The 26,479-nt window shown below is 39.2% G+C and overlaps 1 protein-coding gene across 20 annotated transcripts in view; it reads left to right on the top strand.

Annotated features, from left to right (window-relative positions):
* TENM3 (teneurin transmembrane protein 3) overlaps nt 1–25,971 on the top strand; it is a 1,287,001-nt gene extending 1,261,030 nt beyond the window's left edge. For all 20 annotated transcript variants that reach the window (XM_058025024.1, XM_058025026.1, XM_058025021.1 and 17 more), the window contains 6 exons: nt 6,889–7,064; nt 7,757–7,992; nt 13,492–13,788; nt 14,983–16,594; nt 18,397–18,527; nt 22,370–25,971. In XM_058025024.1, the coding sequence (XP_057881007.1) occupies nt 6,889–7,064; nt 7,757–7,992; nt 13,492–13,788; nt 14,983–16,594; nt 18,397–18,527; nt 22,370–23,125 (3,208 nt within the window). In that variant the 3' untranslated portion in view covers nt 23,126–25,971. The remainder of the gene's footprint in view (nt 1–6,888; nt 7,065–7,756; nt 7,993–13,491; nt 13,789–14,982; nt 16,595–18,396; nt 18,528–22,369) is intronic.
* The last annotated feature ends 508 nt before the right edge of the window (nt 25,972–26,479 follow it).

Genomic DNA, 26,479 nt, shown 5'->3' with positions numbered 1-26,479 from the left:
AGCAGTCAGGGCAGCGTGGAGGACTGCTGTACCATACAGCAGTGAGTGAGAAGTTTAGCAGTATTCTGGCAAAAAGTAAAGCATCCCCAGCATGGTAAATTCATGTATTGCTTCTTTCTCCACAAAGCACCACTCCCCTAGAATACCTGGTGCCAAATACCTGGAAGTCATTTTGGATTGGGCTGTGAAAGTGGTCAATCTCACACGGCACAAGCACTGAACTGAAGCTTGTTTGTCTGGTCGTGCATTGAAGTGGAAAATGAGCATCAAAACCTTCTCTGTATGGAAGTGAATGAGCTATCATGGGAAAAGGTGTTGATTCATTCCTTTGAGCTCCCTTTCCAACAGACACATTTCCTGCAGTGATTCTCGTTCAGAGTGTGCCTGTTGTTTTGCAGATGAGTTATGGCTGTCAGGAAAGGCCTATTTAAGTGAATTGTTCACGTCTGGTGTGCTGAATGTCGGTTTACAAAAAAAGACTGAAAACTGTCCTTTTAACATTATGACAAAATAGACACAACAAATAAAAAGCCTCAAGAGCTGCAGTTATAACAGAAGAAGGTGAAAAGAGAAATTGCCAATCACTTTCCAGCTGAGGAAATCTCTTCATTAAACCTGGACTAAAAAATTCGTCCTGACCACGTTGCTAAGATAAAAGACCATTACCTGAATTATTTAACCACCTGTGCAAACAGTTTTATAAGACTTCCCCAGATGAAAACAGAGTGAAGACCCTTTCCCTATGGAAAAGCCATCAGATGAAGGCACAGGAAAAGCTTATCTGACAGTTGGCTGGACAGGGGGACAGATAAATGTAGCTGATACTAATAGTTTTAATGAACTTGTAACTTCTTTGGTTTTGTGAGTTTGCATTTTTTGCCCAAATTCCATTAAAAAAACAAGTAGGCATATAAATTTCTGTCCAGAATTGGGAATCTGGCTGTAGTTAAATTTAACTTTTTCCTAGAATCATTCCAATTTTCTGTAATTCCTGTTTATCCACTTTTTTCTCAGAGCTAGGCACAACAGAAGGGAAAAGAAAAATAAAAAGGGACAGGTGAAAGGAAAAAGGAGAGGGAGAGGGGAAAGGAATAACGCAGGAAAGCAAAGGAAAATAAAGGAAAATATTATTTTCATATATTTAGAATTCTGTAAAATTTGAAAGAATGTTGATTTTTTTCATAAAATCATATAATATTCTGAGTTGGAAGGGACTCACAAGGATCATCAATGTCCAGCTCCCAGGCCTGGCCCTGCACAGAACAGCCCCAAGAGTCACACCATGTGTCTGAGAGTGTTGTGCAAACAATTCCTTAATTCTGTCAGGCTTGGTGCTGTGATCACTTCCCTGGGGAGCCTGTTCCAGGGCCTGACCATCATCTAGATGAAGAACCTTTTCCAATATAAACCATATCCAACATAAACCTCCTCTGACACAGCTTCATGCCATTCCCTTGGGTCCCCATCATGGTCACCACAGAGAAGAGATTGGTCCCTGACCCTGCACTTTCCCTCACAAAGATGTTGAAGCCCACAATGAGGTCTCCCCTCAGTCTTCTCCAGGATGAACAGACCAAGTGCCCTCAGCTGCTTCTCATGCAGCTTCCCCTCAAGGCCCTTCTCCACCCTCTGGCCCTCCCTTGGATGCTCTCTTTATCTCATTTTTACATTGTGGCACCCAAACTGCCTCAGCACTCGAGGTGAGGCTGCCCCAGTGCAGAGCAGAGCAGGACAATCCCTCCCTTGCCTGCCTGGCCATGCTGGGCCTGCTCTACTCTAGGACAGGGCTGACCCTCCTGGCTGCATTTTTTCTCATGTTAATAATATTCCAGATAAGAAAAAAAGGAAAATGCTATCATTTCTTAGATAACAATAAAATAAAATTTTAAAACTCCACTTGTCATAATTTACAGACTACTAATATATATCAAATTGTCATTTGCTTTCTTCTTGTTAAGCAAAACAAAATATTAGGAAGACTTGCCACGTATTCTTTATTGTTTGGGTTTTTTGGGGTTTTTTGTAATTGTTATATCTCCAAGGGAAGTCATAGTTTAATATTTCAGGTTTCCCAATATAATTGTAGTATGAATTCACAAGCAAGATGCTAAACCTTTTAAGATACAAATACAAATGTATTTTGTGGAAATAAAGGAATATGTGCAGGTTATATTTGAGTAGTTATGGATCCACTGAAGTGTCTCTTTCAATCAGACTAAATAAGAAATGCAAAAAAAAAAAAAAAAAGAGCAATCATTTCTGTCCGTGCATCTTCAGATTCTTCAGATTATTTTCACCTTTTTCATTCTTAGGCTCGTTCAGTCCCTCTTCAGTCTCTCTTCAGACATATCAAAAGCAAAAATGCATATCAAAATGAGGAAAGCAATTGAGAAAAGGAAAAAAATGCAAAATTCATTACATTCAAGTTGAAAGTTTCTTTCTTTCTACAACCCACATAATGGTTAAAGATGGCCAAAACTAGAGCTTCCAGTAACTTACCATGCCCAATTTTAAACCAGTAGGGGACAGGAAAGCTCCCTACAGGTGAAGAAATGCTAATGAAAGTGATGACATATTAACTGTGGGCTTCTTTCCTTTTGATTGGCAAAATAACCATTTTGGGTACTGCTTGAGAGAAGGAGCTACTAGAGTGGCATTTCTTTACCATCATTTTCCAACTCTGAATTCGCTTTCATTTGGGAGGGACTAAACCTGCAGTGTGCTACGGAGGCTGAATACAAGTGAAAGAATGTATTTGGAAACCAAAATTCTGTCATGTTAAAGACAACACTCTTCTGTGTAAATGCAGCTTAAATGGCCTTGACAAGCCAAGGGAGACATTTCATTGCCAGGTTAGGACAGATTTTTCAGCATGTTGTCAGCATGGTATGCACCTAAAAAAACAACACATTGCACTCCTGAATGTCAACCTTGAACCTTCTGTTCTCACCTGCCAAGAAGCAGCACTCAGGTATAAAAGGCTTCCCATTAATAGTTTGAAATAAGTAGGGTAATGTTCCATAAATTTTTTAGCCACTCTTGGTAATCTGAGATGCAGAGAAAATACCTAATGTGAGTTGAGTGAAAGTATAACAGTACTTTTCGACTGTCAAAATTATACATGTCTATATTATGAAATGTATTCATGCTTCATTTCTCTATTGCAGTATCCCTACTAATAGTATAATCTGTAACCAGTCTTAAATACTTAATATGCATTTGGACTGCATGTCTTGTTATCTGAAATGTGCTGGAACTGGTGTGCCTTGCTCTTCAACCTGACATGTTTACAACAGAAAAAAAAATCACAGAATTTATTTTGTTGAGGGATCGTGCTGCAGAAATCTGGAGAAAAACACTATCAGTCATAAATTAGCAATTGGCTTTAGGTTCAGCCTTTACTATACACTTTATTTCTACAGCTCCCTGTTCTACATTGAAATAAAATCTGATATAAAACATTAATAAAGCTCTGCATGTTGGGGTTGAGCTAAATGTGCTACAGAGTAAGATAAAATACACTTGAGAAACAAGTCAAAAATAAAGAAAGTAGGACATTTCCATCTGTGGCAGGGCTTACCAGGAAGTTATTACTGCAAAGTGAAGTGTCCTACATAGCCTAGAACAGAAAATGGTCTGGGAAGGCATGTAATTAAAACTGAAGGAGATGAGCAATGGAAGAGAGACTTCCAGCAGGTGAAGAGCAAAAGGTCGAGAATCTGGGAAGCTGATAATCATTATCTCTGAGAAATTCTCACTGCTGAAGTGGAAAACTATCTGGCAGTGGCAGCTCATCCTAAGGAAGAAAAAGGATTTGATCTAAGGGGAGCTTCAGCTAGCAGTGGTGGCAGCTGCCCCCACTGCTGCCTTCAGAGTTATTGACCAAATATGAAGATTGTTGCGTTAATGCCAACAGAAGTGAGCTGAGCGGATTAATGCCCTCAAGGTCACGTCCAAGGAGCAAGTTTCTGGTTTAGATTCTTGAAAAGTTTATGTGAGACTCACTCTTCAGGAACTGAAGAGGTTGGTGGAACGGCTTTGCTGTGGAGCCTGGCAAAGGAGAAAGATCAGAGGGCTCCATGGTAACACATGTGCCTGAGCTTGTGTTTGGATGAAAAGATCAAAGAGGCTGTGAAATACCAAATATAGGCACTCACCCTCTAGACTTCAGGTCTCATTCCTTCTAGGGCAATTTCAATATTAGAACACTAGGCAGATAAAAAGGAATCGCTCAGTCTAAAACTGACAGTCTTGGATGAATAAATTCACCTTGGCAGCAGAATGCAAGGATATTTGAATGTAATAAGAAAAATGGCCTCAGAATGCCCAGAGGTGTGAGTGATGTTACTATGCTGTGCATTGATAAGGCTTTGATTGTGGGCAAGAAGATAGCAAGTATAAAGCAAGTTTAGTATTCGATGTACAGTGAACAAAATGAAGGACACACATAGCAATCTGTCACCAAATGGAATATGTAATGAATTGTAGAAAGGCCTATTTCCCCTTTTTCTTTTTGTTCCTGGCTATAAAAGTGTGAGAAATCCTATTCTTACCTTTCACATCTCAGTCACATTTTCTTCTTGCACTAGGATGCCTGAACCAAGCAATCATGGCTTTTAAGATTCTTTCAGCTTTTAAGTCGTGTTTTTAAGAACATTAATGTGTAACATGATTTCTTCCTGGTCTTTGAACTCTCCCCCACTGTAATATTAACTGCTTATCTCAGGCTCATGATGTGCCTTCCCATATTTGTGAAATATGAGACCAGTTCAAGAACTACAGGCACAGTCAAAAAATAATAATGTGGAAGCAAGAATGCATAAAAGAAGGATAGCACAGTTCAGTGCTGCATACTGCACTAAAGCCACACACTGTGCTGAATACTACTGATGTGTAGCATTTCCCAGCTCAGGTGGAATACTGAGAAATATGGTAATTAGTTTCTCACAGATACTGTGATTAAAAGGGCAAAAAGTTCTTCCAGGGAAATCTCACCACCTGTGGCTTTAGTAAGCATTGTATGAAATAAAGACCAGTACCGGACTACTGTAATCAAAGGATAGAAGTAATTCCCAACAAAGTAATTTGGAATCATTTTCAAACATAAAGCAGAAAATAGAAAAGGACACTAATTGGACAATATATGTTCCCCAGGGAGTTGGAAAGGGAAGTTGTGCATGAAAATAAAATAAGTTCTTGGAACTGAGGCATGAGACTGAAGGTCATGAATAGGCTAGCAGTCACATTCATGCACAAGGAACTTAAGTATGTTTGTTTTGGTCTCCTGCATAAATGGAATATCTCAGCTTGCCAAGTCCAGTATGTGAAAAAGAACCACAATTAGGGACAGAAACACACTGGAAGAAACCCCATTATCTTGAAATGTACTTAACTTCAAAAATTAAGTTTTCTCACTTGACTTCCCTGGCTTGCAGTATGGTTTCTGATTTTTAAACATTCTTTTCTCTTGCCTGTTGCTAAGTGAAAGTCTTACATAAACAAAGGAAATCAACTGTGCTAAAAGGATGGAAATGACTGTATGCAAAAAGCTGTCAAATCTACAGAGTAAGCAAACTGGAAGAAAGCTTTTCTTAAGTTAATCCTTTCAGTTACAGCAATGCTGTGCAGTACTCATGCTGTTCAGAGAAAGGTAGTGTTGTGGGTTACAGCTGTTAGGATTAATTCTCTCATTTTAAGAAAAAGAGTTTCTGTGGCCTCAGTGATATGCTTGGGGCTTTTGGGGGGCTTTTTTTGGTTTTGCTTTTCTGTTCCAGTAGGAGCAATTTTGATGATAAATATCAGCATGAAATGTCTAGCACACTGTGAGGACCTGCAGGGTCATGTTCTAGTTACTTTAAGAGACTAAGGCATTGTTCAGCTTCCCCCTACATGGTCACAGGAGAGGGATGGAAAACTGAGAGCAAACAGGTCATAAGTGGGCATGAAATCCTCCTTCGGATGCTTTTTTCTCTCTGCTGCAGCTATGGGCAGGCTATCCTTCAAAACAAGGAGCTTCAGCTGAACACCTAGGCTGACAAGTCAGGACTCTACCACTGGAAGAGCTAATCTTAAAGACAAGCTTTATGACCAGAAGCTCACACAGTGCTTTACTTCTCCCTATACTGTGACCAAAATGCATGTTTGGATTTGGATTTGTAAGCATGGTCTCTGGTCATGTACCAAGATCTACTTCAATTACAGAAATTCTATCTACCTATTCATGTTAAATGGATATATAGCTGTTGGTTTAAATAAATGTCAGTAGACACAGAAAAAAAAAAATCTCATGGTTTGTGTCACAATTCTCAATCAGTTCACAAGTAGTTAACAGTTCGAGATGCTAGCTGTTCTGGTTTCCAGCTACAAGCAGCTTAAGTAGATTAAATATTACCCCAGACTCTGCTCATAGTAATAGAAGGGACATTAAGCACTCAGGAGTACAGGTGTTCTGCATACTCATTGAATAGACACTCCTATTAAGATACCCTTATTTCAAAAATTTTGAGGATTCCTACAGTAACAGCAAAATCTACTCCAGTAAGAGGGAGTAAGTACAGAATGCTACAGAATTTAGTACCAATAAATATGCTTCCTTTGAAATGCTGAATTAGATGTGCAGCAGGATCTGGTCACACTTCAAAGAGTAATATGCAGAGCTGAAGATCCATCTGTTTGCTCTTGCTATCACCATTGAGGCTGCTGTATGTTAAGCAGTCTTTTGAGTACTTCAAAGCATGTTTGAAGTCTTTGCTATGCCTATCCCATGCACACAAAAAAAAGCGAAAGTGCCTTAACAATATGAGTAGCTGGTGTTTTTGTTCATTTTAGTTGTAAGTGAAAACAATTTGTTCCTGCTATATATCATTTCTGGACCTTTATTTTTTTTAGCTATGATAGCGAGGGCCGTCTAACAAATGTTACATTCCCAACTGGAGTCGTCACTAACCTTCACGGGGAAATGGAAAGGGCCATTACAGTGGACATTGAGTCATCCAGCAGAGAGGAAGATGTCAGCATCACTTCCAACTTATCATCAATCGATTCTTTCTATACCATGGTTCAAGGTACGGTAAACAAAAGATTTCTCAGCAGATACTGGCCTGAAAATTGTTTTCTTCTGGTACAAGCAGCTCCAAATAGGAGTGAAACTTTAGGGGCATCGTGTCTGGAGGAAGGGTTGATACACACACAGTTTTACACCTATACAGAAACAACTGTTCAGGAAAAGCAGTAGTATTGCAACAAAAGTAGCATTAAGTTTTCTAACCAAATCGATTTTGTAAGCAGCTATGGGAAGTAGAATACTTATTTTATATTAAAAAGGAATCTTGGAAAGAAGAGATGGATTGAAAGGGAAATAGGTACAGAAATAGTATGAAGTGATATTTTAGCTTAAAAGCAACTTGTAATATCCCAGCCACCACGTACTTGCAAAAGTGAATAGTCATAGTATGCTTAGGATTAGGCCAAAAATGCCTAATGAAACAGCAGAGAATGTGTTTTGTGCCAGTCCAAAGAACATACTATCAGGATGAGACTTTCTTAAGTGTTTAAGAAACTTTGATGATAGGTCCTAAAGGCTTTTTTTTTTTGCTTCTCTGGGATATACTTATTCTTAACAATCTCACCCTGTCTCTTAATTACCATTGGGTCAGTTACGTGCAGTCAAGATGCACATATTGCATAAAGTGTCCAGTACAAAGGCAGAGTCTTAACCCATGTAGGTAATCTGTAATTCTCCTTTTGGCCTTTTCAGATCAGTTAAGAAATAGCTACCAGATTGGTTATGATGGCTCACTGAGAATCCTGTACGCCAGTGGCCTGGACTCACACTACCAGACAGAGCCACACGTCTTGGCTGGCACTGCCAACCCAACCATGGCAAAGAGAAACATGACCCTGCCCGGGGAGAACGGGCAGAACCTGGTGGAGTGGCGGTTCCGGAAAGAGCAAGCGCAAGGAAAAGTCAACGTCTTTGGCCGAAAGCTTAGGGTAAGCACACAAGCATGAGCAGTGTCCACTGCATTGTCATTAAGGAATGAGGAAATGTAAACACATTCCTGTAGGCACTGCCATCCAGCACCCACAGAATATTCACTGTAGACAAGCTGACCGTAGATTGGGAAGTACTTGGTTTTATTACTTCATTTATTGGCTATTTTATTTATTAATTGCTGTTTTCTGTGTGTCATGGTTTAACCCCAGGCAGTAGCCAACCCCCACACAACTGCTCACTCAGTCCCCCACCAGCAGCATTGGGGACAATTGGAACAGTAAAACCCAGAGAACTTGTGAGTTGAAATAAAGATAGTTTAATAGGGAAAGCAAAAGCCACACACACAAACAGAGCCAAACAAGGAATGAATTCACTGCTTCCCATGGGCAGGCAGGTGTTCAGCCATCCCCAGGAGAGCAGGGCCCCATCACATGTAACTGTGACTTGGGAGGACAAAGCCATCACTGCAAACATCCCCCCTGCACACACTGAGCAATTGGGGTCACCTGTCCTGGCTGTGTCTGCTCCCAGTGCCCCATACAGCCCCAGTCTGCTCTGCAGTGTGGCAGTACCCAAAGCAGAAAAGGCCTTGGCTCTGTGGAATCCCTGCCCAGCAAAAATGAAAACATTTCTAGGTTATCAACCCTGTGTTCAGCACAAATAAAAATATAGCCTTGTAGTAGCCTCTGTAAAGAAATATCCCAGCTAAAATCAGCACTCTGTGGAAGTAAAACTGTTGGGTTTAGCTTGGAATGGCTAAAAAGAATAATTTTCTGCTTTCCTTCACTGTTTTTTCTTTGTGGTACTGAATTCATGTAACTGATTCAGAATCCTGTTTTAAATTACTCTGCCATAAGTTAGCATGATCCCTGGGTTTGGTTTTTTTTTTAATTTTAAATTTAAATTGTAGTAAGACAATTTTAATTTAAAAAATTATTTTAAAAAAGACTTATGGTAGAAAGGGTTTAACTGTATGTGCATGAGGATGGCATATTCCTCTAACATATGTCTTTACCACTTTGTTGGCATTCCTTCTTCCTATATAGTGAGTGAAATACAAGTAGGAAACAAACTATGATTTATGACAGCCATTTGGTAAAGACAACACAGATTAAGCATTTAAAATTATGTTGCCAGGAGACCATTTCAAGATCAAAGGTTTGACTTACTATTAGAAATGAACTCAGTTCTTTAAAATAAAGCCTAGGCAGTGTATCAAATGAAAGTAAGTAATTTCAGACCACTTGACTTCTTGCCATTTGAAGTCTTAAAATATTTTGTATCTTCCATTGGGACAAGAAGGGAGGAAATGTTGTTATGCAGGTTGTATTCCTCTCTACTACTTTCTGTATAAGAGAAATGGGGTTTTTTCCAAGAAGGAAGAACAATTATGCACAGCAGCAGCTGCTTAAGAACAATATATGAGTAACTACCTGTGGCAGCTATCTTACATTGATAAGGAAGAGGAAAAGGAAGCCATAATTCTGAAGCTCATCCTTGTGGTTCTGGTTCTGGTTCATATGTCATTTTATACCACAGTGGTATAATACACCTGCCAAGTCATTTGTGAAAGAAGCCCAAGAGAGGTTTGGCAGTGATACAAATCACCACAAGCACAGTTCTCAGAAGTGACACTAAGTTTTGGCATTCAAGTGCAGTGGTGGTAACAGTTAAACAGAGAAGTAAAGTTGTCATGGGCAACTTTAACTTAGAAGAATTAAACCCCCCCCCCCAAAAAAATAAAGCAAACACAAGGGATGGATTTAACAAGATGGGAGGGAAAATGAAAGATTACAGATTAGGATAAAATAATGCTCATTACATAGAAAGGGGAGAAGTAGGGCATGTAGAGAATGAGCTAATAAGAGACAAATGCCTCAAAAAAAAAAAAAAAAGAAAGAAAAAAGAAAGTGGTCAGCAATGAAAAAAGAATTAGAATGTTTTGTGAAATTTATTTACATGGAAATATATTACCAAAATGTCAGCTGGGGATGGATGGGGGGATGTAGGAAAGCAGAAAAAGAAAACAAGAGAAAGAAGAACAGGAATAATTTATGGAGCTCATCATTTCTATGTACAGACAGATATGTCATCAACATTTTTCTGCAAAGAAGACAAGTGTAGACAAGAAACAGTGACAAAATGTATTGCCAGTAAAGGTACCCATCTCTGTGACACTCACTGTGTTATACATATGCAGTATCTAATGGTAAAAAGTACACTGTCAGTTAATATTAGTTCTACCCAGTACTAGTAATATTTCTAAAGAAATTAATAAGGAATTATGTTGCCCTTCCTCAACAGTCTTCAGTCAATTTTGCTTTTGCTCTGACTTGGTTTGTAATTGTTCAATAAGCTAGTTCTTCTCTGGAGCTGTATGTTTGGTCTGTAAGCTGGCTGTGGGCAAAGGTGCTGCCAGTCCTCTGCATGAAAGAGCCTTTTTAGGGCCTCGGTCTGAGGGTCTCAGATAAAGGAGCTGGCATGAACTCTGTCTCAAGGGATGCACCCAGAGCAGACAGGTAGCACAGACAAAGGAGCTCACAAGAGGAGTCTCCTCCTGAGACCTGACATACCCCAGGCTATGCAGAGGTCCCCAGTTTTCACATGACCTCTTGAATCTCTCTGGAAGTCACAGCAATATATTCCTCTAACAGAGGAATCAAAGACAGATTTCATACTTCTCACTGGAAAGATAAACAGGAATTAAAGTAGAGGAGAATAGATGGAGACATAAATTACTGAAACATATCAGGACAGTAGGTAAAGACTGTCAGAAGACTCAGTTTTGTGTCATTAAGTGTTTCTTCACTGGAAATTTCCTCAAGTACAGTTTTTATCATAATGAAATCCAGAGGTTTTAAATGTATCTGGAGTGTGGTTATCTTGGACCCAATAAAAACATTCAACTTTCCCTTAAAAGTATTTTTCTAGCAGAGATGTTATTAAGAAGCACTTTAGAGAAAGGCACTGCTTTAGCTGAGATGTGTTATTCCATCCCTACACTGCCCAATGAAACAAGCTATTTCACCAAAACTCACTGTTACTCTAATTGCCATCTCAGTTGTGGGATTAGGCAAGAACAGCCAAAATTTCACCAAAAGCTCACATTCCTGAATGCAAGAGCTCTGTCAGCAACATCTGAAAGCAGGAAACTGGCTGGAAGAAGAAGTATTTCCTTTCCTTCCCCTCATATCCTGCCCTTACACAGACCTGACAGATGGGAAGTGAAAAGGCAAGGAATGTTATCATCCCAGTTAGCAGCTAGGGCAGTCAGACAGTGGATTAAGTACTTTGTTGCAATTTATACAGGAGGAATGTGCTTAGACAAGAAATAAACCACAATTGCTTGGACATCCACCTTAACCATAAAACCACCCTTCTTTCTTTGCCAGTTCAGAAATCAGAAGAGTCCATTTTAACTTCAGTGTCTAATCCTGAGAGGTGGACAAGAAAATTTATAAAAATCATAATTAAATGTAAAATAAGGAAGGGGAGGGGGAGAGAAAGGGAAGGAAAAAAAATCAGAGAAGCAAAACAGGCCGGGACATGCAGAGATGAGTGCAGGCAGACACTGGGGGGAAAAAAAGACAGAGACAAAGGAAATTTAAAAATTACTTTAGGTAAATGAGCTAATGCTAGACGTCAGAAAATTTCAAGAAAAACTCCTTGAAAATAAGTTTAAAAAATTACAAAAAAGGAGTTGAATGGAAGCACTTCACACTTAACTTTAAATTACTTCTAGAATCTGTCTTGTAGCATTAATTTTTCAGATTATATTTCAATAACTTTTGATGGTTCATTAAATAGGTTAAAAAGCTATTGTGCACCTGCTAGATTTAGTGTTCTTTACTTAGGAGATTTACATGAAAGTGTGATTATTTTTTCTCCTAAATTGATAGTGCAGATTCTTCTCATGCCAGTGATTTCATATAAACAAAGAGAAAGGTATTGTACATAAATAGAGAGACTGAATAAGCAAAAGAGAGCATTTGGAGGAACTTCTTTCCAATTTACCTATCACCAGCACTTTAGTACTTTTTGCACCAATAATAAAGGATCTAATTTATATTGATCTCTCTGAAGCTTATTAGCCTCAATGTTTAAGTACCAACATCCATGGCATGGGGAGTTTTGAAATTTCAGCCTGAAAAATCCAAAAATCTTCCAGTCATTTCTTTGGTGCATCCCTATCTATTCTCTTGTTCTCTTCTGAATGTTATTTTGCCATCTTTGTTTACCCTTTGTAATGTATGTATGAGGTACTTCAAACAGAATTTTTTTAAAAATACACATAGCTCTCTGTCCATTTCTACCCTACTTCCCACATGTTCACAAAATACAGTATTGAAAAAAATCTCAGTTATCAGTTTTTCACCCCACATGGAACAACTTTAAAACACAGCAGAATGGTTTACAGATGAACAAAGAAATCCTTGAGGGCTGTTTGAGAACACTAAAGCACAATTCAGTGCTGAGAGGAATGGAGAAGTGCAAAGATACTGATATAGGAAAGGAAAACCGGACAGTTTCCTTTCATAAATTCAGACAGGAGAGCCAATTCAATGAAATTGAGAGTTGACATATTTTGAACACTAAAGGGAGGTGGGGGTGGATTTCAGTGCAAAAGTATTACACAGAAATCACTATCCATCACTTGTAGTTTACATATATATGAATAACAAGTTTTCAACATAAATGTATCTATGGCTTTATTTAATAAAGCCTTAATAAAGCTGAGGTTTTATTTTCAAATCAAAATACTTACAAACTTCAAAGCACTTTGAACTGTTTTTCAATGGTTCAGTAGTCTTCCAGTCATTTATGGCTTTAGGTAGTCAGCTTTAATTAGTCAGTTAACTAGGAGAAAGATATAATCCTCTACTAAGGAGTTCAGCCTTATAAATACATTGCAGCAGTGGGTAGTATACTGAGTTAAATTTCCACTTGATCCTGTAGGGGAATGCCTATGTTCTAAAAACTGTTTAACCTTAATTTGACGACCTAACATGCTTTTGAAGATCTTAATCTTGCATTTGCTATTTTGAAAAATACTTGCTGTGAAGGACTGAGATTCAGTTCTTTCTTAGCTTGATTGTTATGAATTGGAAAAGCAGTTGCTGGGAATATATTTTGACAATAATTTTCTAGATATATTTCAGACTGCTTACAAAAGAACTAGTTTGTATTGAAATGACCCCATTTATTACCAAAGTTTTCAGTACACAGCTTTCAGTATTTCCTTAACAGTTGACTAAGCATCAAGAAAGAAAACATTGCAACAAATTCTGAGCCCTCTCTTCATATAACCAGACCTTCAAAGGCAGATGCTATTATAGTGCCTTACAGTTATATCAAGAAGTTGCTAAAATACTTTACACATACAGCAAATCAATCACTGTAAATGGTTTTTAAAGAATAGCTAGCTTTGTGGAAATAACAGGTGGCTGGGGTTTGAACAGCATGATTTATTGTGTCGTTTTGTTTGCTTTAAAAAGGTTAATGGCAGAAACCTCCTTTCAGTTGACTTTGATCGAACCACAAAGACAGAGAAGATCTACGATGACCACCGTAAATTCCTGCTGAGGATTGCCTACGACACGTCAGGGCACCCCACCCTGTGGCTCCCGAGCAGCAAGCTGATGGCTGTCAATGTCACCTATGCATCCACAGGGCAAATAGGCAGCATACAGAGAGGCACGACTAGTGAGAAAATAGAGTATGATGGACAGGGAAGGATAGTGTCTAGAGTGTTTGCTGATGGGAAAACCTGGAGTTACACATACTTGGAAAAGGTAAAGAACGCTCAGGTTTTTAAAAATGCTTGGAATGTGCTGAAATTCTGCAGCACCTCACTGCTGCATACAAAGCAAAATATAGGTAGTAGAAGCACATTGCGATTATTCTAAGTATCAACATGTGATTCCAAGGGGAATGTTTCATTCCACAGATATGTAATTGTGCTGTAGGTAATTGCTAGGAATTGATGTGTTTTTAAATTATTTAGGCCACTGACTAACAAGAAGCATCTGCATTTACCTTTTATCTTAACTCTTAAAATAAGGTACAGGGACTATCTGCAATTCAGTTCAACTGAAAATAATTTGTTTGCAAATGCTCTGCTGTTGTGGGCTTTTTTCACTACCAAGAAAAGCTCTTTTTTCTAAATAGTTACAGCTGCCAATTTGTACTTGCTATATGTTGTAGCATCAAAATAAGGGATAGGCAAAAGCTTAGGAATCAATACATATGTAACAATTGCTGAATCATAGCATGCCTTCTAGAAATACCTGTGAAAATCACCCTTGTGAGATATGCAGAAAGAGAATCCATGTCTTTTAGGGGTTTAAATATATTTCTGTTGAAGGTGTTGCTCAGCAAATACTGTTTCCTAGTTACCACAGACTTACTTTAATCAAGACCTGTGATACATAATAGCCACACACTGGGAAAATGTCAGAATAATTCAAGTAGCTCCTTTCAATATGAATAATCAAACAATTGTTTTGCCTAAGTCTCAAAAGCTTACAGAACAAGAACACAGTATTCAGAGTTCTCAGGCTAGTCAAATTCTTCAAAATCATCTCTAATTGTAAGAGAGAAATTGTATCTCCCATATGTTGTTCTCCTCGTGAGTTAATGGCTCTAAGACAGTTTTACTTCTTCCCATATTAAACATGACTTATCTGAATCCATTGACAATCTGCTGTTTAGCTGTGAATGCTTGATAAAAGAGTGATACAGTCATAACAAGTAGCAAATTATGAATGTGGAACTACTAATTACAGAACCCTTTACAATTAAGCATACAAGTAAATTAGGCAGGGAGATGTTAACAACATGTAAGGTCAATGATAACTCAATTAAAGAGGAGATAATTTTCTCAAGTGGGAATGTCACATTTTTGTGAAGAAATAGTATCAGTATGTGGCGGGAGGGGAGATACTGCACCATTTGTCACATGATAAAAATCTGTTCTTAATTTTCAGTCAATGGTTCTTCTGCTCCATAGCCAACGGCAGTATATCTTCGAATATGATTTGTTGGATCGGCTCTCCGCTGTCACCATGCCCAGTGTTGCTCGTCATACCATGCAGACTATCCGCTCCATCGGCTATTACCGGAACATATACAACCCCCCGGAAAGCAATGCTTCTGTTATCATGGACTACAACGAGGAAGGGCAGCTCCTTCAAACTGCTTTCCTGGGGACAAGCCGGAGAGTGTTATTCAAGTACAGACGGCAGACGAAGCTCTCAGAAATTTTATATGATAGTACAAGAGTTAGTTTTACTTATGACGAGACAGCAGGAGTCCTGAAAACAGTAAACCTCCAAAGCGATGGTTTTATCTGCACCATTAGGTACAGACAAATTGGCCCGTTGATTGACAGACAGATTTTCCGCTTTAGTGAAGACGGAATGGTGAACGCCCGATTTGACTACAGCTATGACAATAGCTTCAGAGTGACTAGCATGCAAGGTGTCATCAATGAAACCCCATTGCCTATTGATCTCTACCAGTTTGACGATATCTCTGGCAAAGTCGAACAGTTTGGAAAATTTGGAGTTATATATTACGATATTAACCAGATCATTTCAACAGCCGTAATGACGTACACAAAACATTTCGATGCACATGGGCGCATCAAGGAAATTCAGTATGAAATATTTCGGTCATTAATGTATTGGATTACAATTCAGTATGATAACATGGGACGAGTGACGAAAAGAGAAATTAAGATTGGGCCATTTGCCAACACCACCAAATATGCTTACGAATATGATGTAGATGGTCAGCTCCAGACAGTTTATCTGAATGAAAAAATAATGTGGCGATACAACTATGACCTGAACGGCAACCTGCACTTGCTGAACCCCAGCAGCAGCGCCCGTCTGACCCCGCTGCGGTACGACCTGCGGGACAGAATAACCCGGCTGGGAGATGTACAGTACAGGCTAGATGAGGACGGGTTCCTGCGTCAGAGGGGCACCGAAATCTTTGAATACAGTTCCAAGGGCCTTCTCACTCGAGTTTATAGCAAAGGCAGCGGGTGGACGGTGATTTACCGCTATGATGGACTCGGACGACGCGTTTCCACTAAAACTAGCCTTGGGCAGCACCTCCAGTTCTTCTACGCAGACCTTACCTACCCAACCAGGATAACTCATGTCTATAACCACTCAAGTTCTGAAATCACATCTCTGTACTATGATCTGCAAGGACATCTTTTTGCCATGGAAATTAGCAGTGGAGATGAGTTTTACATTGCATCAGACAATACAGGGACACCACTGGCTGTTTTCAGTAGCAATGGTCTCATGCTTAAACAAATTCAATACACTGCCTATGGAGAGATCTATTTTGACTCTAACCTTGACTTCCAGCTGGTAATTGGATTCCACGGAGGCTTATACGACCCACTGACCAAACTAGTCCACTTTGGAGAAAGAGATTATGACATACTGGCAGGCCGGTGGACAACACCTGATATTGAAATCTGGAAGAGAATTGGGAAGGATCCAGCTCCTTTTAATTTGTACATGTTTAGAAATAACAACCCAGCCAGTAAAATACATGATGTGAAGGATTATATCACAGGTAAGAGAAGGTTACTTGATTGCAGCTGTATCTACAGGCATCCAGTTTAGAGGGAATAAGACTGTAGGCAGAAGGGGTCCTCCTGTGATCAGTTTAACACACCAGCATCGCAGAAAATATTCACTGGAAGCTGGTTGATATTTTCCAGTGTAGACTTTTGCAAGACTGCTAATATCAATTGCTCAGTAAGCCCCAGGGCTAGCACAAAGTAATGTGTACCCAGCCAGGTGCACAGAAGGAGGAGTAAGATAGTATAGAAAAAGTATTCAACTTCTGTTTTGGCAAAAAAAGGTGCTGACGTGCTTACTTTCATATCTCAATTCTTAGAGAACCTGTATGCTTTTTGTTGTTCTAGAGTTAGTGATGTGTAGTGTTTTCCATTATTCTACACATGAAAAATCTGACTACATGACACCAAAATTTTGGGGAAAATGTATGGCTCCGATACATTTGATTTTTTTGTATTTGAATTAAGTGTAAATAATCCAATTTACACAGACATTGCCAGTCTACAGGAAGGGCTCAGCCCCACTTACTTAGGAGCTGTGAGACTACCACTTAGAAGAGCATCCTGGGAATCAAGTGGGTTTGCATTCATTTAACAAACAGCAGCTATTAAATGGGTTGCTAGCAGGCTGCCTGGGAGTAAGAATAAAAACAGACCTCTGAATCTGTCCTCTTTTAGCAGCATGTGCTGTAGGGAATGCAGTTGGAATCAGATTCTTTGTGCCACTGAAAATCATGCACTTAGTTCAGAAATTGCCCTCAAAATACAGTTTTGGTTCTTTTCTTAACATCTTTGATGTCTGAAATGCACAAGCAGACACTGCTTATATAAGGTTATTATTACAATTGGTAATTTGGCTGACTGGCAGTTTTAGATGCAGCACCTCATGAGGCACAGCATTTATTTCAAAATGTTAAAAATTATTTTAAGATAAATATTTTTTATTTATTTAATTTTTGGAAAAATCTGCTTCCTTATCCCACATATTGTGAGCATTCTTAAATAAAAATTACTAGGCTTGGTAAGGAGCACTCTGGCAATCTCTAAGCTTAGTTTTTGTGGAAGATAGTGTAAAAAAACAGAAACAAGGCAGAGCACTCTTTCTTGCCAAACAATTGTTAACTGATTGTTGGCACCCCTAATTTATTTTTAACAGAACATAAAATGTATCATAAATAATGTGATCTAATGGTAATTTGGTATCCTGTCTGCTTACTGATGCATTTCATTAGCTTTTCATTTCATCGATCCCACATCATCTTGAAGAGGAGCAGATTTCTCTTGAATCAACAAAAAATATCTGCCAAATCATTTAAAAGGTAATTGGCCATATAGGTGATATTTCAGGAGTAGTTTGAAGTCATTACACACACCAAAAGGACAGGATGTGCTCGGCAGTACTTTTTTTTTGGCTTTGTTTAAAAGTATTGATGATGAGGGTATGACATAAAGCATGTTTAACCTGACTGTGAAATTCCAGTTGGTTTAGGCTGTATGACAAGGAAATCTCCCCTTAATTGTGCTGCCATAATTGTTCTGGAAGTCACCAAGACCATCAGAACCTGATTGCTGAACTCTGCAATACTTCTCAACTGAGCCTAGTGCAACTCTTATATAGAATAGACATCTTCTTTTAAGTTTAGAACTGAAAGTTTCCTGTAAAGGTTTGCTGTTTCCATACAAAAAGAAATCAACTATGCCAAAAGCTATTATATGTAAAAATTGTGTGGTTGCAAAATACAGAACTATTCTAATATTTTTCTCTGGTTTTTTTCTTACAATTATTCCCTTTCAGATGTTAACAGCTGGCTGGTGACATTTGGCTTCCATCTCCACAATGCCATCCCTGGTTTCCCTGTTCCAAAATTTGATTTAACAGAACCTTCTTATGAACTTGTGAAGAGCCAGCAATGGGAAGACATACCAGTAAGAAACAAAACTAAACATACAAATTGAATAAGATAGAATGTTCCCTTCCATTCAGATCTTATAAGGCATGGATAATTCTGACAGCCAGGGTTTTTTTGCTAAGTTCAATCCAAACTTAGTACCTTTATCTGGTTTAAGAAATTACAAGTGGAGGGTTTATTATAGATTTGCTAAGTTAGGTACTATTTTGTATAAGCTTTTGATTGCTTTTAGCAATTATAAAAATTTTAAAAGACAATAATCAATGAAAAGTTTAAGATGCTCTAAAGATGTCTAATTTTCATAGCAGAAACTACAGAAATTATATTTTTACTAACATTCTGCCTGAAGACAGTAAATGAATACTGTAGCAAAAAAGAGATGGTGAAATAAACAGAAGAAGAAGAGATGATATAACATACCCATACCAGGCACCACTATAATTTTGCTTCTTTTTAATATTAACCATGTGTTATGGACATCATGTGTTATATTTAAAGATAAAATACTGAAACTGAAATTACCTGAGGTAAATTCTACTATATCACATAAAACTCAGGTGCTTATGAAGTTCTTTGAAAGCAAAAAAAATGAACTTTCTTCCTGAAAACCTGCTGGGATTTTAAATAATGAAAGAAATGGATGTGGAACTAAAATCTAAGTCTGCCATTTAAGAAAATTGTATTTACAAATTAGGCTTACTCAAAGACCAAATACCTATGCCCTCAAAAATCCTATGGTTTTTGCTTTAGAAAGAAGCATTAAGAGACATTAAAATGGGTGATCCCATTCTAAACAGTCAAAGAAAAGATCTCTTTTTACAAGAATCATGATAGAGAATGCTACAAAAATTAAAGATGATACAAACTTTAAAAATCCTACAACCTAATGTAGATCAAATGTCCTTAGCATGGTTGCCCAGCAGAAGGGAACATATAGAAGCTAACTTTGCATTCAGGAAGTTAGTTAGTAAGTTAGTTAGTTTGTTAGTTCATTAGTTCATTCTTTTTTAACAGCAAGGGATTGAGTAATAGGGAGAGACTTTAGAGCCCAGCATGAGATTAGTGTCTTCCATGAACAACAAAGTGAAGGAGGAGCATGGCAAGCATTCCAGTTGTATTGGGAGATAAGAGACCTGTCATCAGGCATGGCTGTGAAGAATGATCAGAAGTTGTTTAGGTCTCAAAGATGGGTCTCAAAGGCTAAAGAATGAAATCATCCACTAACACCAGCAAACTCATACCTGGAATAGAACCAGTCTGGTCAAAGAGATGAGGGCAGACAGCTAGTTGTCAAAAATCTTTGAGAAAGAGCTCAATAACATGAGGAATGCCAGGAGCACATGATGTGACAGAGCAGGAAGGGTGTGGTAGGAAAACAAAGATTCAAAATTCTCATGTAGGAAGAAGCTGCAACTCTGATATTCACTGGTGAACAAGCAAATGCAGAATGAGGCAGAAGTAAACACACAAACCACTTGGTATTTTGAAACATTCTGGAGTGAGTGAGCTTTACTGAGCTCTGAGGATAAAAAAAAAAAAAACATCATTATGAAGTTGCTATAGCATCTTGCTGCTCTCACTGATGATTGTTGTCTACAATATATTTTGTGCCAAATAGCTTTCATGTAGGATTTACAACAGCTGAAATTCATACTCATTAGCAAATGCAGACCAAAATCAGCCACATTCAAGAAGAATGGAGAGTCCAAGTTAATTCATAATTCCCTCAGGAGTTAGCCACTCCAGAAAGCTACCCCTGTGCAAAACAGAAAAACCTTTGCAAACTTTTTGCCAAGCTTTGATCAGCAGCAAGGCTGAATTAAGGTTGTATGAATCTTAATGACTCCAGTTGGTCTCCCATCCAGAAATTTAGGAAAACAAAGCAGGGTTTTGACTCATTTGTCAGCAGTGAATCAAATGGTTTAAGCAGTATTTTACTGAAAGGAGAAGGGGTCAGTTGGAAGATAAACTGGATCATCATCAAAAACCAAGTACTCATTTTCAAAAGTGCAGCCAAAGCTATTTAAATCTTTGTTTCCTGCTGAGGCAACTGCCAGGGCAGCTGTCTGCTCCCCACCTCTATCAGTACAGCTCATTCACAGCTTGTTGCTGCTAAGGCCCAGGGTTAGACCAGTAAGTTTTGAGGTCTCATCCCAACCACAGCCCACCCTGTGATTTGAGCTGTGCTGCTGTCTAGGTGCACTAGCTAACCATTCCTGCTAGCTGTTCCTACTCTTTCAGCTGTCCAGGCTAAGCACTGCAGTTATGCTCACAGGTCCCATTCCCCAGCCATCCTCTCTTCACCAAGAGTGCATCTGGCATAGTGGGCTACACACAGCTCTTCCATGACATTCTGCTATCCTAGCTTTTCCATTAGACTGGCTTGTTGGTTCTTTTCATACATGGCCCCTTGTCTTTGCTAGCTATGAAGAAAATGCTGCTATATTCAGGGTTGCACCCACCTAAAGCTCTTGGGGAAAAGCTCTTTTAGGCAGGAAGCTGATACTTGAAGTGAAATGGAAGGTCACGCAGCCCAACTGGCCACAGTCTTTTCACACATCCCCTTTTATCAGTTTCTGCAAGTACTTGCAAGAAAGGGTATCAGCCCCCAGTATTCCACCTCACTGGTCCATACCATTAGCTTCCCTCTCTTTTACTGTAAAGACTGTCATTACAGTTTGATTTCCCTAATTTCTTCAGCAGCTTGAGGGATTATGAGAGCCTCCCTGCAGTTTGGTCTCAGGCTGCAGCTGCTTGAGAGACTCTTATCTCCTGACTCAGTGTAAAGAAAGGTTTGTTCCAGTTCTAAAGCACAGCTTCATAACCTGCCAAAATCTCCTCAGTTTGACTGGACTCATGGTAGACAGGAATCATAACTGAACAAGCTCAGAGGAAGAGGTGCCACCATAGTAAGATGACACTGCAGTGAGACAGCTCTTACCTGTATAACATGACATGGGCTGGCAATGTGCACTGGCAGCCTAGCAGGTCAGTCCTGGCCTGGGCCACATCCAATCAGCAGGGCAAGGGAAAGGAAGGATTCTGCCCCTCTACTCTGCTTTGGTGAGACCTCAGCTGAAACACAGCATCCAGCCCCGGGGCCCCCAGCACTGGAAGGACATAAACCTGTTCAATGAAGTCCAGAGGAGGGCCTCCCAGTACCTCTCCTATGAGGAAAGGAATTGGGTTTGTTCAGCCTGGAAAAGAGAAGGCTTTCAGGTAACTTAGCTGCAGCCGTCCAGTACCTCAGGGAATTTACAGGAAAGATGGGGTAAGACTGTTTACAAGAGCAGGTGGTGACAGGACTAGGGAAAATGGGTTCAAATTGAAAGAGAGTAGGTTTAGATTACATATTAGGACAAAATTATTTACTGTGAGGGTGGTGAGGCCCTGAAACAAGCTGCCCAGAGAAATTGTGGATGCCCTGTCACTGAAGGTGTTCAAGGCCAGGTTGGACGGGTCTTTGAGCAACCCAGTCTAGTTGAAGGTGTCCCACAGCAGGGGGTTGGAACTAGATGATTTTCAAGGTCTTCTTCCAACCCAAACCATTCTGTGATTCTTGTGGTTATGTATTGGCATTGCAGGTCTGTCCTGTGCAGCCCAGTAAGTAGCCTCTGAAGTTAAAGCTGATTTTTGTGCAGGTTCTCAGGGAGACAAAGAGTAAAAGCAGTGAGCATTAGCAAAATAGTCTTGTAACTCAGCAGAACAAGCAGTATGCAGATCTAATTAACTCCTTGGCACTGTCAGTTGTGGCATATCCTGTTGTTGTCCACGGGCAGCACACCAAGAAATCCTGGCTGTTTGGCATTTAGGAGGCTACAGATGGCTGGTAAAACTTCTGTCTGTTCTTGTTTACAGCCAATTTCAGGAGTGCAACAACAAGTGGCGAGACAAGCAAAGGCTTTCCTTTCCCTGGGAAAGATGGCAGAAGTGCAGGTCAGCAGACGGAAATCCAGCGGAGAAAAGTCGTGGCTGTGGTTTGCCACGGTGAAGTCTCTGATTGGCAAAGGGGTGATGCTCGCTGTCAATCAAGGCAAAGTGCAAACAAACGTGCTCAACATTGCTAATGAGGACTGCATAAAAGTGGCAGCTGTTTTGAACAACGCTTACTACCTAGAAAACTTGCATTTCACTGTGGAGGGAAAGGACACGCACTATTTTATCAAGACCACCTCCCCTGAGAGTGACCTTGGGACACTGAGGCTGACGAGTGGGCGCAAGGCCCTGGAGAACGGCATCAATGTCACTGTTTCCCAGTCCACCACTGTGGTGAACGGCAGGACTCGTAGGTTCGCTGATGTTGAAATGCAGTACGGTGCTCTAGCGCTTCACGTCCGCTATGGCATGACGCTCGATGAGGAAAAGGCCCGGATACTGGAGCAAGCCAGGCAAAGAGCTCTTTCCAGCGCCTGGGCCAGAGAACAACAGAGAGTAAGAGATGGAGAGGAAGGCGCCAGGTTGTGGACAGAAGGAGAAAAGAGGCAGCTGCTAAGTGCTGGAAAGGTACAAGGATACGATGGGTACTATGTACTCTCTGTGGAGCAATATCCAGAATTAGCAGACAGCGCTAACAATATACAGTTCCTCAGACAAAGTGAGATAGGAAAGAGGTAACACACTGGCTTAGCTCAGGCTGCCAAAGAGACTGTGTACCAGTGTCTTCTAAAAAGGAGACTAAACTGTTTTGCTGCATTACTACTTGAGCCTAAGCTTACATCTTTGCTCAGATTTTTTCTGTAGCACAATCCAGACTCTGTAACGAAAAGAGCGCCTTCCAGAAGAATGATACTGCTAATGACAAAACTTTTTTTTTTCTCAATGACCTTAAAGGTGATCTGCTTTAAAGAATATGTTTACATATGCATATCGCTGCACTCAACTTGGACTGAAAAGTATTAAAAAAAAAAGAAGAAAAAAAGAAAATAAAAAGGCCTACAGGTTTTGCAACAGGCTGTTTCTTTGAGGCACTGTATTTAATTAAGATACAGACCCATACAGTGTTTCCAAATAGTACTGAATTGTTGACCTTTGCTTACGAGAAGTAGTCTCTCTCTTTCTCTCTCTCTTTTTCTCTCTCTTCCTCACTGCATAGGATGTGGTATATATCTGTTAATTTTAAAACATGGGGCAAAAATTACTGTTTATAGACAACCCAACTGCATTAAACTGTGCTGCTTTCTAAAAGGACATTGGCACAAGTGACTTATGCTACCATGGGAATTTAATAATGGATTTTACAATGCTAACATGGTTTGCCTTGGGGGGAAAACGGCAAGTAGAATCCTTGTTGCATATAAGCAAAGGAAACCCTGATTTTTTTGTAAATTATGTGAGACAAGTTGTTTATGGATTTTTATATGAATTACAATTTACTGTACATCAAATATTAGTCTCAGAGGAGTTAATTTATGTAAAGTGTTTAAAAAAGTTTATACTTAAAAATAAAATGATAAAAACATGTGCTGTGTGTGATTTTTTTTAAAGAAAAAGGAATTGCACCTTTTATGTTATAGCTGTACAGTATAAAGGATTATATTGTAGAGATATAACAGTGATGACTAATGTCCAAAAGTGTTAATATTTTTGTATTAGGTTTAAAGTTGTGCATCTATCACTCTGCTGATAGGATGGGACACTCCACAAAGTGGCTGGCTGAATCAGACCACAGCTCCCTCCCCTCCCTCTCCTGTCACCCAGGCCAGTGCCACTTCATCAGTCATTGTTAGAAGGCACAGTAACCAAATAAGTCTCATTTAGTATGATGGAAGACTTTAATAGGTTGGGGTTTCCTTGTCTTTTTCCAGCCCTAATGTAATAAATGGACATTTATTCATACCAGGTGGGGTTTCTGTTGGTTTTTTAGAAGCTTTGTTTCACAATGGAGGAATAGTGTCTCAGGTGCTCGGCAAATTGTATGTAGAAGAAGAAGAAGAAATTATGTAGTTTCATCCAGTTATGTCAACTTTGTCTTCTGTACAATACAGCTCTTTTAGGTGTTAATAACTCCAGATAGAAGAAGCGTACCTCTGACCTGATGCTACAGAATTGCTCTTTAGGCAGGCAGGCTGTTCAGTAGGTTCATCTCCTGGCCTTCAGCTGGCAGATCAAATCTCATTACTGTCAACACAACCTGGGGATGGAGAGGAAGGTCCAGTTCTAGTGCCTAGTCTGCATCTCCACACCACTGCATAGATTTGGCATGCTCTGCTCCAAGGCCCAGTATATTTGCTGCAGGAAGAACTCAAGTGTGCAGCTGGTTCCTTATAGGAAGCCTGTGGTGGCATCTATGGCATCTGTTCTACATCTTGGCTGAAACCATTCTTGGAGCTTTAGTCTCATGAACACTAAATTCAGCCACAAAAATAAATATTTTTAAGATGAGACAAAATTGGGGGTTTTGATGTTCATTGAAATATACACGGTATTTCTATCCATGTATTATAATGACAGAACATAGTAAGTGAACGTGTCTTGACTATGAATGGTTCAAGTGGATGTAATAAAAATAGTTTTCTAACTGCTTTGTATTCTGAGAGTCTATGGTATTACATACTCTAAATTGCACATTAGGATTGTTTGATAAACAGATTTGAATTTCTCCCAGCCCAATCGCTACCGAATCTACAGTATCAGTGCTATTACTGTATGTGTGTATTTGGTAGAGCATACAGAACTAATTACACATATAATGAATGCTAATCATCTATTAGAATTAAAGCACAGATTTAGTTGTTAGTACTTTTACCCTTGAAGCTTGAGGGCCCTAAATTTAGAGAGGATGGTATTTCAGACCCCAGAGGTGTGTCATTGAGCTACGTATTCTTTTTCAAAGATGTAAAATGCTAGGTGTTTGCAGTTCTGTTGGGTGGCTCTTCCACAGCACTGTATTTAGCATGCTGTAAGTGCTCTCTGTTGAAATAGGCTCATATTCTAAATTATGTCCAATGTTTCTGTTCTGTTTGAATATGAAAAGCTTGTATAACATGTCAACATTGAAATATATCTTCTACTTGGCGCATACCAGTCCCTTCTCCTTTGTTCTGGCACCAATAAACAACAAATTATAGTATCTGTTGGTGATCATTTTAGATACAGTCAAATCAAGCCAATTAGTGGCCTTGTTAGTAGGTATAATGAGCCTATTTCTTGCTAAAAAAGACTTGTGATCTGGACATGTTCCTGCAGGAAATAGTGACCTTGGGGAATATAGACACAAAAGATCTTTTTAAAGAAAAAATATGCATAATTAAAGAAGCATATTACAAAAATAAGAAAAAAAGAAAGGAGATTCTAAGTATTTTAGACAATGCCAGTGAAAATGCTATCCTGATATTTTGAGATGTATATTTCGTCTGATTTGTATTGTTCTTTTAATTTGCCTTCTTAACTTTATATGTGTCCTGAATTTTCCACAAATTGATAACTATAGATTGCATCTAGGCTTTCCAATAAAAGCCAACCCAACGTGTGCGTGTGTGTGTGTTTATATTTGGGTTTTTTTAATCTGTATGTCAGGTACTGCACCTGTGCTGACGCTTTTCTCTTATTGAAGAAACAAAGTGATCCCCTTGCACTCCTATCGATTCATTTGCTTCACAGTTGGCTGTACCTTTTTTTGACTCTCTCCAATGGCTTCATCTGCTAACTCAGCAAAGTGAATTACTGCATGGGATCTCTCAGGGGGCCTACTTTAGAGAAACGTTAAATATATCTCCACAAAGCCAAATGTTTCATAGATAAGGAGACCCAAAGAACAAAAAAAAAAATCACTTAGAACTGTTTTTTCTCTTATCCTCCTGAGTAAAAATACGACAAAAAGTACTTGATTATAAAGAATTAGATTAGCACTGATAGTTACATATATACACAGAAGAGATCCTTCAACCTGCATTTAGGCCCCCTTTGCAGAAACTGCTGACTTCAGCACGGGTCTCCGTCAAGAGACTGCTTTCATTTTGGTTGGAACAG

Source organism: Melospiza georgiana, chromosome 5, assembly GCF_028018845.1.
Source record: "Melospiza georgiana isolate bMelGeo1 chromosome 5, bMelGeo1.pri, whole genome shotgun sequence".
NCBI classification, from domain to species: Eukaryota; Metazoa; Chordata; class Aves; order Passeriformes; family Passerellidae; genus Melospiza; species Melospiza georgiana.
This window is presented reverse-complemented; position numbering and strand designations above follow the sequence as displayed.